The sequence below is a fragment of the Mus musculus genome, chromosome 6, assembly GCF_000001635.26.
Source record: "Mus musculus strain C57BL/6J chromosome 6, GRCm38.p6 C57BL/6J".
Lineage (NCBI taxonomy): Eukaryota > Metazoa > Chordata > Mammalia > Rodentia > Muridae > Mus > Mus musculus.
In genome coordinates, this window is record NC_000072.6 from 68,646,058 (window position 1) to 68,661,075 (window position 15,018).

Consider the following 15,018-nt stretch of genomic DNA (forward strand, 5'->3'; position numbering starts at 1 on the left):
GGACTAATATCCAACATATATAAAGAACTCAAGAAGGTGGACTTCAGAAAATCAAATAACCCAATTAAAAAATGGGGCTCAGAACTGAACAAAGAATTCTCAGCTGAGGAATACCGAATGGCAGAGAAGCACCTGAAAAAATGCTCAACATCCTTAATCATCAGGGAAATGCAAATCAAAACAACCCTGAGATTCCACCTCACACCAGTCAGAATGGCTAAGATCAAAAATTCAGGTGACAGCAGATGCTGGCGTGGATGTGGAGAAAGAGGAACACTCCTCCATTGTTGGTGGAATTGCAGGCTTGTACAACCACTATGGAAATCAGTCTGGCGGTTCCTCAGAAAACTGGATATAGTACTACCGGAGGATCCAGCAATACCTCTCCTGAGCATATATCCAGAAGATGCCCCAACTGGTAAGAAGGACACATGCTCCACTATGTTCATAGCAGCCTTATTTATAATAGCCAGAAGCTGGAAGGAACCCAGATGCCCCTCAACAGAGGAATGGATACAGAAAATGTGGTACATCTACACAATGGAGTACTACTCAGCTATTAAAAAGAATGAATTTATGAAATTCCTAGCCAAATGGATGGACCTGGAGGGCATCATCCTGAGTGAGGTAACACATTCACAAAGGAACTCACACAATATGTACTCACTGATAAGTGGATATTAGCCCAAAACCTAAGATACCCAAGATATAAGATACAATTTCCTAAACACATGAAACTCAAGAAAAATGAAGACTGAAGTGTGAACACTATGCCACTCCTTAGAAGTGGGAACAAAACACCCTTGGAAGGAGTTACAGAGACAAAGTTTGAAGCTGAGATAAAAGGATGGACCATGTAGACACTACCATATCCGGGGATCCATCCCATAATCAGCTTCCAAATGCTGACACCATTGCATACACTAGCAAGATTATGCTGAAAGGACCCTGATATAGCTGTCTCTTGTCAGAGTATGCCTGGGCCTAGCAAACATAGAAGTGGATGCTCACAGTCGGCTATTGGATGGATCACATGGCCCCCAATGAAGGAGCTAGAGAAAGTACCAAAGAAGCTAAAGGGATCTGCAACCCTATAGGTGGAACAACATTATGAACTAACCAGTACCCCGGAGCTCTTGACTCTAGCTGCATATGCATCAAAAGATGGCCTAGTCGGCCATCACTGGAAAGAGAGGCCCAATGGACACTCAAACTTTATATGCCCCAGTACAGGGGAACGCCAGGGCCATAAAAGGGGAGTGGGTGGGTAGGGGAGTGGGGGTGGGTGGCTATAGGGGACTTTTGGTATAGCATTGCAAATGTAAATGAGCTAAATAATAAAAAATGGAAAAAAAAAACACCCACATCCTCTGCCTAGATTCTATGGATTATAAGTGTGAAATTTCTTACTGACCCACTGCCACTGAACTTGTTGGGGACCTGTGAAAATCATTTGTCTCAGAATTTCTGTTGCTAAAAAACAACAACAACAAAACATAAAACAAAACAAAACACAACAGAACAAAACAAAAACCCAAAACCCACCATGGCCAATAGAAAGTTTGGGAAGAGAAGATTTACTTAGCTTGCACTGCTGTTCAACACCCAAGAGAGGAATTCAACCAGGGACGGGACCTGGATGCAGGAAGTGATGCAGAGAATATGAAGGGATTTTACTGACTGGCTTGCTCCACATTTGTTTGCTCAGCTAGTATTTTTATGAAACATAGGTTTACCAGCACAGGGATAGCACAATCCAAAATGGCCAACTGCTATTGATCACTAATTGATAAAATGCCTTACATCTGGATCCCATGGAAACATTTCGTCAAGGATGCTCCTTTATCTGTAATGACTCTAGCTTGTATCAAGCTGACACACAAAAATAATCTGTACAGACAATACATCAAGAGCTCTGGAGCCTTCCTGACATTGAAAGAACCATTGCAAATAAGGATTGGCATCACTGTGTAACAGATCTTTACAAGACCTGAAGGAGATGGAAGCTGACACTGTAGAAGTGACAGGTATGGAGAATGCAGCCTGTGTCATCACCAGTGTCTCTAGATATAACAGAATTAAAGGGCCATGCACAAACATTTTGATACTTTCAAGTGATTTTTCTTCCTTTATTTCCTACTTGTTTTGTTTCATGACTTTCATTTATATCCTAAAAGTGTCCCACATAAAAGATCTATATAAAGACAACATGGAGGCTCTCTAGAAATTATCTGGATTATCCAGTTTGTTACTCGTAAGAGTTACCACAAGAGAACAGATTGTCCTCCATTCACCCTCTAAACCTCATAAACCCATTCCTGGAGAGCAAGAATGTTAATTTCACACATAACCAGAACATGCATTTGCCTCAACAGCTTGACAGAAATCTCTATCCTACATCCTCCTTCATTTGTGTTCTTCTTACTAAGACTCTATAGCATAAGCATCCCCAGAAGCTGAGAAAGGCAAGTCATTCTGAGAACTTGATGGGAAGAGTCCAGGTTGGTCAAGGCAGAAAAAGGGGCTAGCTTTTATCTTGGACCTGCAGAAGAGGCCCTCCCTCAGGATCAATAAACAAGTCCACTGAATAGTACAGGTGTATGAGAATTAGCAACAGGACAAAAAAAAAAAAAAAAAAAAGAAAAGAAAAGAAAAGAAAAAAAACCCAACAACCAACCAAACAAAAACTGATCTTTAAAGCGAAGCAACATAAAGTGTCTCCTATGTCTGTATAAAAAGTGATAATAATTGCTTTGCCTATAGCAGGGGGAAGATGTACTATGTTGTGAAAGGTTAGAAATGAGTTAATAGACACAGATCAACAAGGCCTAAATAGTACCATTAACTTTAGGATTCTGCTGCAATATGATCTTGAGAGAAGTACTTGTGGTTTTGCAGGGTCCTAAAGAAGGACTTATCACCTACTCAAAAACAACGTAGGGACAACCTAGTGGCCAACTTCTACCTTGATATGTTAAATAGGAACCTAAGCCCATTTATCAAGGTTTGAAACCTAACAAAGTTAAACCCTATCTACAACAATATAAAAGAAGCATTTTTATCTAAAAATATGAAGAATAATTTTATATGAAAATTTACAATAAGGTACATAATCAATTGTCAATAAAAATTATATTACACAGTTTCTGTATGATATATAAGTCAAAGTGTTAATTAATTCCTGTGATGCATTCTTCAAGATGGTTCAGATAACCTTTGCCTAAGCTTTTCAGTTTCATGAGATCCCATTTATGAATTCTTGATCTTACAGCCTAAGCTACTGGAGTTCTGTTTAGGAAATTTCTCCCCATGCCAATGATTTTGAGGCTCTTTTTCACTTTATTTTCTATTAGATTCAGTGTGTTCGGGTGTATATTCATGTCCTTGATCCTCTTGGACTTGAGCTTTGTGCAAAGTGACAAAAATGGGTCTATTTTCAGAGTTTTTTGTTTTGTTTTGTTTTGGTTTTTTTTTTTTCTTAGACAAACTGATAGATAGACTGGCACCATTTATTGAAGATGTTTCATTTTACTTTTTCCACTGCATACTTTTGGTAATAAACCAACAGCCTATAGATTGGGGAAAATAATCTTTACTAACCCCATACCTGATAGAGGGCTAATATAAAAAATATATAAAGAACTCAAGAAAATAACCTCCAGAAAACCAAACAATAAAATCAAAAACTGGGATATAGACCTAGAGAGAATATTCACAACAGAGGATTCTCATTTAAAGTCTTTAGTCATCAGGAAAATACAAATCAAAATGACCCTGAGTTTCCACCATATACCCATCAGAATGATTCAGATCAAAAACTCAGGTGACAGCACACGATGGCCAGGATATAGAGAAAGAAGAATACTCCTCCATAGCTGGTGGAATTTCAAACTGTTACAACCACTCTGGAGATCAACCTGGAGTTTCCTCAGAAAATTGGAAATTAGTATTCATGAAGACCCTGCTATACCACTCTTGGGCAAATAAGCAAAAGATGCCCAACATGCTAAAGGGGCACTTGGTGAGCCACTATGCTCATAGTAGCCTTATTTGTGATAGCCAGAAGCTGAAAAGAACCCAGATGCTCCACCACAGAATAATAGGTACAGAAAATGTTATTCATTCACACAATTAAATACTATACAGCTAATAAGAAGAAGAACATCAGGAGTTTTGCAGGCAAGTGGATGGACCTAGAAAATATCATCCTGAGTGAGTAACTCAGACACAAAAGGACATCCGTGGTATATACTCACTAAGTGGATATTAGCCAAAAAGTACAGATCCCCCAGGATACAATCCACTTAACTCTAACAAGTAGAAGATCCTAAGTGAGGATTTGTCATTCCTATTTGGGAGGGAGAAGAAAGCTATCATAGGAGGCAAAGGGAGAGAGGGAGCTGGGTGGGAGAGGGGGGAAAATGGGAACCTGACCAGGTTTTTCTTTTTTGGGGGGGTGGTTCCAGAAGAGAAGCCCTCTTGGCCAGCAGAATGAGTGGAAATATGCAACCTTTGAGGTGGGGGAGGGCAGTGGGGAACCGATTAGAAAGTACCAGAGACCTGGTAGGAGAGAGACTCTCAGGACTCAAATCTTAAATGAAATGCCCAACAGTGGGGAGAGGTAACTTGTAGAACTTTCCACCTCAAGTAGAAAAACATTAAGTGGAGGGTTGGAGTTGCCATCCCACAGTCAAAATCTCTGACCCAGAATTGTTCCTGTCTACAAGAATTGCAGAATAAAATAGAGAAGACATAGAGGGAAATGAGTTCGACTTACTGACCCAACTTTGGTTCCATCTCAAGAAGATGCTCCAAGCCTTGACACTATCACTGATGATATTCTGTGCTTACAGACAGGAGCCTAGCATGGCTGTCCTTCAAGAAGCCCAAGAATCAGCAGACTTAAACAGATGCAGAAGCTTATACCTAACTAATGGACTGAAGTTGGAGGCCCCTATGATTGAATTAAGGAAAGGCTGGCAGTAGCTAAGGAGGATGGGGACACTATAGGAAGACCAGCAGTCTCAACTAACCTGGACCCTGAGTTCTCTCAGACACTAAGCCATAAAATAGGCATCATAGGCTAGCTGGTTCGAGGCACCCAACACCAACATATATACAGTAGAAGAATGCCTGGTCTGACCTCAGTGATAAAAGACACATCTAACTCTCTAACCCTTGAGAGTCTTGAGGATCCAGATAGTGGGGAGGCCTGGCAGGGCATAGAGTGGGATGTGGGAATATCCTTTTGGAAATAAGGTGGTAGACGAATGGGATGAGCAAATATGGGTGGGTAGACCAGGACCAGAGTAATGGCTTGACTGGAAATAATAATAATAATAATAATAATAATAATAATAATAATAATAATAATAATAATTCAGATAGTCAATGCATCTGCCACCAAACTTGTACCAGAGTTTAAAATACAGAACATCTAAAATAAATTAACCTAATTTGTCCTATGAGCACTTGTACACCATGTCAGGCATTTGCACTTATGTACGAATGCATGAATGTATACACACACAAACACACACACACACACACACATACACACTATGCATAATTACTCCTTAAAGAATAGCCTAGGAACAATGAGATTCAATATACTAGAAATAATTCATCTATATTGCTTTTCGGTGGTACTTTTCAAACATTATCTAGGTCTATTTTTTTTTCTCAGAAGAAATCTAGTTCTCTTAAGGTTATTAACTTTAACTTCTTCTTTGTATACATTCAGTTGCTTATTTGGTCTGTTTGTGGATGAGATGCAATTTATGAGCACAATATAAGAGTGTTTTGTGTGAATTTCAATAGCAAGAATGCAGTCCATTTTTTTAATATACCACTGCAGTCTTTACCCAAGATTTGTATTTTCTCTCTTGATTAAAGTAGGTGTTATAGGCAAGGGAAATGAGTCAGAGCAATGTGGATCATTTTATTCCAGAAGTGTTTGGTTATGGAGCTCATGGTACTTTTTTGTGAGAAACTCATGGATTTCACATACATAAATGCATCATAAAGACCTGGATTGCAAACAAATTAGCAATGAGATTCATAATTATTTTCTAGGATATTTATTCTGACAAACTTTATTTGTGCAAAATAGTTTCTGAAATACCTAAAATTCAGGAAAAAAATTTTATAATAATAAAATGATAGTCATTAATAATCTTTTTCATAAAATTAAAATACCACTTTTATGTGTCTAATTCTGATCTAATTCATGAAAGTTTTATTATTTCTCTGAAATATGTAGAAATATTTACACTGTTTTAAAAACTACTTGTGGTTAAAATAATGATTTTAAAATTTTTTCTTATATACATTTTTTGAAGATTTATTCATTCTATCTGCGTGTACACTTGCATATAAGAAAAGGGTATCGTACCACAATTAATATAGTTGTGAATCACTGTATGTTTACTGAGAATTGAACTCAGGACCTCTGGAACAGTACCCAGTCCTCTTAGCCAGTGAGATATCTCTATATTTTTATACAGAAAACACTTTGGCAGTATTTGAAAAGTTCTCTTTTTCTCTTGAAGTAACAGTTTGTGCTGTGGCCAGGACAATAAAGTGAACTAAAGTCACATGTGTTTGCATCATACTAGACATGATAAGATTTCACAAAGAAATATGAGAATAAATCCTGTTTTTTTCAAGTTTTTAAACAGAAGAGTTGCTATGATGTGTCCTTAATGTTGACCAATGCCAAGAAGAGTGAACATGTACTCTATTCAGGTAGGTGAGCTACACTACAATGTCTCTGTGTTTCAGGTACTATTCATTTAGGGAATATCAATGTGGCAAAGTGCTGTAATTCATATGACTTGGACACTTCGATTTGATATATATGTCATTAGAAAGTTTACTGAAAATGAAGTTGAGGGCAAGATAGGACCATATATTCTGTAGATTGACCTGTGTGTCTGTGAACTTATTCTATCTAAATTAATAATGTACAGAGTGAGAATAAAGTCACACTGGGGGGTTATTCATGACCAAGACTAGTGTGGATGATGTTCCATAAGTGAAATGCTTTCCTTGGACGGAAATTGAATTCTAATTGATTCTCAAGATTTTCTCCAGATACAGGCCAGTGGGAGGAGATTCGTAAATTCAAGAGCACATAGAACAGAAGCTGAAAGCTTTATTCCAAACAACTCCCGAAATATAGACTCCTTCTTGCTAATTAGAGATACTGTAGTTTTATTTCTGTAAAATATTATTTGCCCAATCTACCTTGTGCATTTGAGAATAATGTGAACATTTAAACTAGACATAGAATCAAAGCCTCTAAGGAGCAATTTTGGCTTTGGTCCCTGGGTGACATTACTTCATTTGCACTCATTAGTGTCAAAGGGCTTATTCCATAATGATTCCCACGAAAATTCACCTTAATAACAATTTTTAATTATTAGGATATGTGAATTATCTCCATGGCAGTTGTTTTCCATACTAATTGAAAGTACTACAATGGATTCCCTACACTGGAGTGATTTTCATATCCAATTTAAAAGATTTGGTTATAAACAAGAATGTCATTACTGTGCAGGTGGGCAAATCCTAATTGTAAGTTTAGACTTGTAGATGGTAGGATTTCTATAAGGTGGGAGACTTCCTATTTTCAGGGTCCAGGCCCTTCTGTTCTTTCTTCTGGTTCTGTCTTGAATGTAAGCCACGGGGGAAGAACACAATCTGAGGCAAGACTTAATCTTGTGAGATATTTGGGTTATTGTATCATAATCAAACATGTACTTATTTTAAATGTATGTCATTTTGCAGCAGTAGATGAACTGCCTGAATTCCTCTGTGGCCAGAAACTATTTTTAACATCTCATAGTAAAACAGTGGGGAGTAATAAAGTAACCTTTGTTCTATCTCAGCAGGAACTGCAAGGGTCTAACTCCCAACATACTAGCTAAAGTCAGAGGAAACAAAAGGGACACTTTGAAAAAAATGATTTTAATCTTTTTTTTTTAATTTCCACAATTTTTATTAGATTTTTTACATTTACAATTCAAATGCTATCCCTAAAGTCCCTTAAACACTCCCCTTTCCCTGCTCCCCAATGCACACACTCCTTCTTCCTAGCCCTGGCATTCTCCTGTACTGTGGCATATAATCTTTACAAGACCAAGGGCCTCTCCTTCCAATGATGGCCAATTACACCATATTCTGCTACATATGCAGGTAGAGACAAGAGCTCAAGGGGTACTGGTTAGTTCATATTGCTGTTCCTCCTATAGGGTTACAGAGACCTTCAGCTCCTTGGGTACTTTCTGTAGTTCCTCTATTGGGGTTCATGTGTTCCATCCAATTGATAATTGTGAGCATCCACTTTTGTATTTGTCAGGCCGTGGCATAGCTTCACAAGAGACAGCTATATCAGGGTTCTGTTAGCAAAATATTGCTGGCATATGCAATAGTGTCTGTGTTTGGTGGTTGATTATGGTATGGATCCAAGGATGGGACAGTCTCTGCACGGTCCTTCCTTCCGACTCAGCTCCAAAGTATGTTTCTGTAACTCCTTACAATGGAATTTTATTCCCCATTCTAAGAAGGGACGATGTGTCTGTACATTGGTCTTCCTTCTTGAGTTTCATGTGTTTTGCAAATTGTATCTTGGGTATTCAATGCTTTTGGGGTAATACCCACTTATCAATGAGTGCATATCATGTGAGTTCTTTTATAATTGCGTTACATCACTAAGGATGATATCTTCCAGATCCATCCATTTGCCTAAGAATTTCATAAATTCATTGTTTTTAATAGCTGAGGAGTACTCCATTGTGTAAATATACCACATACTATTAATTATAGTATTATATTTATTCTAGCTAGAGAAATTAGACAACAAAAGGAAATCAAAGGGATACAAATTATGAAGGAGGAAGTCAAGATATCACTTTTTGCAGATGATAGGATAGGATACATAAGCAACCACAAAAATTCTACCAGAGCGCTTGTACAGCTGATAAACAACATCAGCAAAGAGGATGGATATAAAATTAAGTCTAACAAAGCAGTAGCCTTCCTCTATTCAAAGGATAAATGGACAGAGAAAAAAATTAGGGAAACAAGACTATTCACAACAGTCACAAATAACATAAACTATCTTGGTGACTCTAAGAAAGCAAATGAAAGATCTATGTGACAAGACCTTCTAATCTCTGAATAAAGAAATCAAAGAAGACCTCAGAAGATAGAAAGGTCTGCTATTCTCATGGATTGGTAGGACTAATATAGTAAAAATGGCCATATTACCAAGAGCAATCTACAGATTCAATGCAATCCCCATCAAAATTCCAACTCAATTCTTCATCAAGTTAGAAAGAGCAATTCTTAAATTCATTTGAAATAACAAAAACAAAAAGGAACTCTTGCTTGTGCCAGACTCGACCAGCAAGAATGACACAGCATATGGTAGCACCAAACAAAATCACTCCCACCCATTCCTTAAAGTAAGAAAATGCAGAGATAAGCCAAGAGGTAAAGTCTTCGAGGGTCACTGGTTCCACTCTGGTCCCATTAAGGTTCAGGATCTGTATCTGCAGCCTCGTCTGCAACCTTTCCAGCTCCTGCGACCAGTTCTCCTTCAGGTAATTCAATAGGTCTGTACTTTTAATAAAAGAATTATTAATATACCTATTGGGAGTAATGCACACATGCGATGTGGATGCCACACAACTCATTTGTATGACATCCATCATCTGTTCCATATTATGTTGTAAAATGTCCACTCTCTGATTCACTAACATTAACTCTGAGGTGATATGAGAATCCACCCATTGCAGGGTAAGCAATGCTTGAGACGATTTTTCTGCTATCTGACTTATGGTGTCAGCAGTATTAATTTGATAGGCCACAGCAGTTCCTGTGGTAATTGCTGATGCCATGGACACCACAATGGCTGTAACTATGGCAGCTGTGATTTCAAAACCTCTCTTTTGCTGAACAAGACTCATTATTGGGAATTTCTCTGGATCTGCCTCAACAGGCACAGGGACAAAGGTTGGTAAATGTACCACTAAGGCTAAGAATTTAGTTCCATTCCAGCATTGTATCAAAAAACAAGTGATATTTGTACAATCTAACCATTCTGTATTATTTTGAAATTCATCCAATATAAAGAAAAATGGAGAATTGACACAAACTTCTACTGGAGAAGTAGTCATATTTCTGATAACTGGATTAGTTGTTACGTTATCTAAATGAGCAGAGGTATTGGAAAGTGGCAGAAACATTCAATATCTCATGAAAGGTTCCAGTCAGCAATGCAAAGGCTGACAAACTGGTACAAGCACCTGCCTCATTACTTAAAATCCATTGGTAATATGGCCAAATATTTTATTTCCCTGTAGCATCTCCTTTATCGTTCATTACAGCAAAATCTAGTGGAGGTGATAAAACAAAACCCTTTGCTATTTCTTTCTTTCTTTCTTTTTTTTTAGGTATTTTCCTCATTTACATTTTCAATGCTATCCCAAAGGTCCCCCATACCAACCCCCCCAATCCCCTACCCACCCACTCCCCCTTTTTGGCCCTGGCGTTCCCCTGTACTGGGGCATATAAAGTTTGCAAGTCCATAGGGCCTCTCTTTGCAGTGATGGCCAACTAGGCCATCTTTTGATACATATGCAGCTAAAGACAAGAGCTCCCGGGTGGGTACTGGTTAGTTCATATTGTTGTTCCACCTATAGGGTTGCAGTTCCCTATAGCTCCTTGGGTAATTTCTCTAGCTCCTCCATTAGGGGCCGTGTGACCCATCCAATAGCTGACTGTGATCATCCACTTCTGTGTTTGCTAGGCCCCGGCATAGTCTCACAAGAGAGAGCTATAACTGGGTCCTTTCAGCGAAATCTTGCTAGTGTATGCAATGGTGTCAGCATTTGGAAGCTGACTGTGGGATGGATCCCTGCATATGGCAGTCACTAGATGGTCCATCCTTTCATCACAGCTCCAAATTTTGTCTCTGTAACTCCTTCTATGTGTGTTTTGTTCCCATTTCTAAGAAAGGGTAAAGTGTCCACACTTTGGTCTTCGTTCTTCTTGAATTTCATGTGTTTGGCAAGTTGTATCTTATATCTTGGGTATCCTAAGTTTCTGGGCTATTTCTTTCCGAGAAAATTTTTTTGATTGACAAGGCGAAAAAACTATAGGAAATGCGAGGTCCGGATGACACCAAGGCATGCTGCGTATAGCAGTAGCATTGCCAACAGGCCATTGTGATCTTTTGGGAATGGTCACCTTTCCCTTTATCATAATAGTGGTGATGTTTTTAGGTGGAGTTATGTTATTTTCAACATCACCTGAGCCTTGTGCGCTCTTTGAGCAACTTGTGTTAAAGCATTAAACAACACTCCAGTGCTTACCTTATTTTGGCTAAGGGGATCTGCCCAATTAGAGATAATCTTTTTCTTTAAAAATATACAGGGTGTAAAAGGTTTATCCACATTATGCACAAAGCATAGTGTATAATTCAAATGAAAACTAGTGCTATTATAAAACCATGGCTCTTGAGGAGTTTGTCGTGCACAAGGCACATCCAAATAACATTCTGTTGCAAAAAACAAAGGCAAGGTAGAAGAATTGGAACATAACGGGAAAGGAGCTGGCCATGATATTACTATGGCCTACAAGGGTATACTTATCCCGGTCTCAATCATCAGGAGCAGGAGGATCATCTTGGGGTTCATCTTGCTCTTTCATGGTCCTTGTCAGTCGCGTAGGGACCCAAAGTGGATTTTCTTCACCCTGTGGAAAAACACAAATAGCTCCCCGGGATCTGATTAAGATAGGATCCGGGCCATACCATTTATTATCAAGGACATTTTTCCATTTGACCACTACATTGGGCGATTTAGGCCATTGTCTGTGTCTTTTGGCTGGTGCTCTTCCAGCATCATCATATTTTAAAAAATTAAGAGTAAATATTGTAAAGGATAGAGCCATCTTTGGCGTCATAGCCTCTATTCCCCCTTTCTGTTTTTGCAAATATTGTTTCAGAGTGCAATGGGCTCTCTCAATGATGCCTTGGCCCTGTGGATTATAGGGCAATCCAGTAATATGTTTCACTTGCATTTGTTTGCAAAATTGGCTAAATTTAGAAGAAGTATATGCAGGACCATTATCTGTCTTTAGCACTAGGGGCTTGTCCCAAACAGCGCAAGCCTCTAAGCAGTGGGATATGACATGAACTGCTTTTTCCCCTGTCAAGGGAGAGGCATGTAGGATATCAGAACTGGTATCGATGGATACATGTGCATATTGTAATTTCCCAAAAGATGGGATAGGCGTGACGTCCATTTGCCAAACATCTAGGGGTCGCAATTGGCGAGGATTAACACCCATGGAAGGTGCATTAATAAATTCTACACATTTACCACACTGTAGAACAATATCTCGAGCTTCTGTTCGTGTGAGCTTAAACTTTTGTTGTAATGAAGAAGCAGGGACATGATAAAGCTGATGAAAATTCTTTCCACTTTCTATAGAACTTTGTGATAGAAAAACAATGTCTCTGGTGGCTGAATCAACAATTGTATTTCCCTTAACCATAGGTCCAGATAATGATGTATTCTTAAACGCGTTCACGCAACCGGCCAGGAAGAACACAGCAAACCGGAATCTTCTGCGGCAAAAACTTTATTGCTTACATCTTCAGGAGCAAGAGAGAGAGAAAAAGAATGGCAAAACCCCGTCCCTTTTAAGGAGAATTATCCTCCGCCTAGGACTTGTTACTCCCTGATTGGCATCAGCCCATCGGCCCAGTTGTCATCACAGGAAAGGCAGAACACATGGCGGGAAAACTGCCCCTGCACGTGTGCAGACTATGTTTACCACTTAGAACACAGCTGTCAGTGCCATCTTATAATGGCAAATGTGAGGGCGGCTCCTCACAGATCCCCCTTTTCTTTTAATAAGAGCAATAGGCCACCCATATTAATGAGAGTGGAGATAGAGGTCAAATCCCCAGTGTGCAGGTAAAGGAGCCATGTACAGAATTAGCTCTTAGGCTCACAGGCTTTTACCCAGAGCAACCCTGACCTGCTCCCGTGTCGTTTTTCCTGGGGGAAGGACACTTGAACACTCAACCTTCTTGAAAGATGACATGTCTCCCTAGAATAGGCTCATATGTGCCGCAGAGCCCTTCTACTGCAGTGCTTAGCCGTGCAACTCTCTCGGGCTGCTGAAGCACACTCACTCTATCCCCTGCAATGAGACTAGCCTCGTGGGGTGCAAGAGCTGAATGGCCAGCGACCTATTGCTTAAGCATAGATATATCAGGGGAAGCACCATGTTCTAGAGCTGCAAGTGCCTGGGCAATAACCACCTTGTCTCTCCTAGTTTGGGCCTTAAGCTTACAGACCAACCAGAGAAGCAACACTAATCCACAGCAAAGTGTATCTCCAAATAATATCAATCCCACCCATTCTTTAAAGAAGGAAAATGCTGAGGAGATCCAATTGGGTAATCCTTTGATCAGGGACAGGTCCAAGCGCGTGGAGTTGACCTGAATGATGGCAAGTCTCAATTCCCGAAGGGTCTGTTCAAATTCAGCCGTCCAATTCTGTAACATATACTGAGAAAGACTTTTTGACAAATTAGCTGCCCTAGTAAATTTCTCATACTGAATGGAAGTAACGCATAATGAGGGGGTCCCCCAAGCTCCCGACAAACCCTAAGCCAGTTTTGTAAACCTTTGTTCTTTCTTGGGGCTATGGCCGCTCTGCATTCCTGCGTGGCTTGCTTATAAATAAGCTATTCTACCAGAGGTGCGGCTTGCTCTGAATCTCCAAAAATATGCCCTGCTGCCTCTGTCATTCTGGCCACAAAATCTGAGAAGGACTCCTGAGGTCCCTGGATGATCTTTGTTAGTTGTCCAGTGGCTTCACCTGCTCTGGAGAGCACCTTCCAGGCCCTAATAGCCTTTTCATCTGATTCAGAACTACTAACAACTGGCTCCTTGAGCTCATCTAGTGATGAGTATAGGCTCCTTCTCCTAGAGACCTCCGCTGATTGATCTTTTTTCTTTTCTTTTTCCTTCTCCTTCCTTCTAATCTCTCCCCAGGTATTCTTACCTGACCTAAACTTTTCCTCGGGTTCAAGACCCTTGGAAAGGCCTGTATACTTATTTTGTGTACCATATTTCCTCTTTGCTCCTACTCTCTCTCCCCGCTTTACTTCTGATAGATTGCCCTGAATTTCATCCAGAATTTTCAGCCCTGCCTTAACCACTTGATAACATGTGAAAAGGAGCAAAAAGGCTTCTAACACTAGAGAAAGTTCAAGGCCAAACATACCTTGTAAAGCTATTTCCCACTTTACTTCTGATAGACTGTCTTGAATTTCGTTAGAAAGTTCAAGACCAGACTTACCTTGTAAAGCTATTTCCCACTTTACTTCTGATAGACTGTCTTGAATTTCGTTAGAAAGTTCAAGACCAGACTTACCTTGTAAAGCTATACTTACGGGTACCCTGTTCCCCAGCTGAAGAGTTCTGAATTCACGCAGTTGAATCCTTCTCAACAGTCTGTGTTGTGGGAACACTTCATTACCACCATTCCCCAGCTGAAGAGTTCTGAATTCACGCAGTTGAATCCTTCTCAACAGTCTGTTTTATGGGAACACTTCATTACCACCGTTCCCCAGCTGAAGAGTTCTGAATCCAGGCTGGATCCTTCTCAACAGTCTGTTTTACGGGAACACTTCATTACCACCGTTCCCCAGCTGAAGAGTTCTGAATCCACACCGGATCCTTCTCAACAGTCTGTTTTACGGGAACCTTTATGACCGTGACCCGCAGTTCTGGTTCCGGAATGAGGGATCTTCCTTGCGCCGGTGGTGGTAACCGTCCCAGGTTTTCTCATCCCAGGATTTCTCGTCCCAGGTCTTCTCGTCCCGGGTCTCAGCACCAACTCTTAAACGCGTTCACGCAACCGGCCAGGAAGAACACAGCAAACCGGAATCTTCTGCGGCAAAAACTTTATTGCTTACATCTTCAGGAGC

The 15,018-nt window shown here is 39.9% G+C and overlaps 1 pseudogene and 1 further gene; one reads left to right on the plus strand and one right to left on the minus strand.

Annotated features, from left to right (window-relative positions):
* Igk (immunoglobulin kappa chain complex) overlaps nt 1-15,018 on the plus strand; it is a 3,171,119-nt gene that overhangs the window by 1,090,422 nt on the left and 2,065,679 nt on the right.
* On the minus strand, nt 1,942-2,474 carry Igkv2-95-2 (immunoglobulin kappa variable 2-95-2; annotated as a pseudogene). The gene is given in 2 exon segments: nt 1,942-2,064; nt 2,426-2,474. Coding segments are annotated over 2 exon segments (172 nt in total).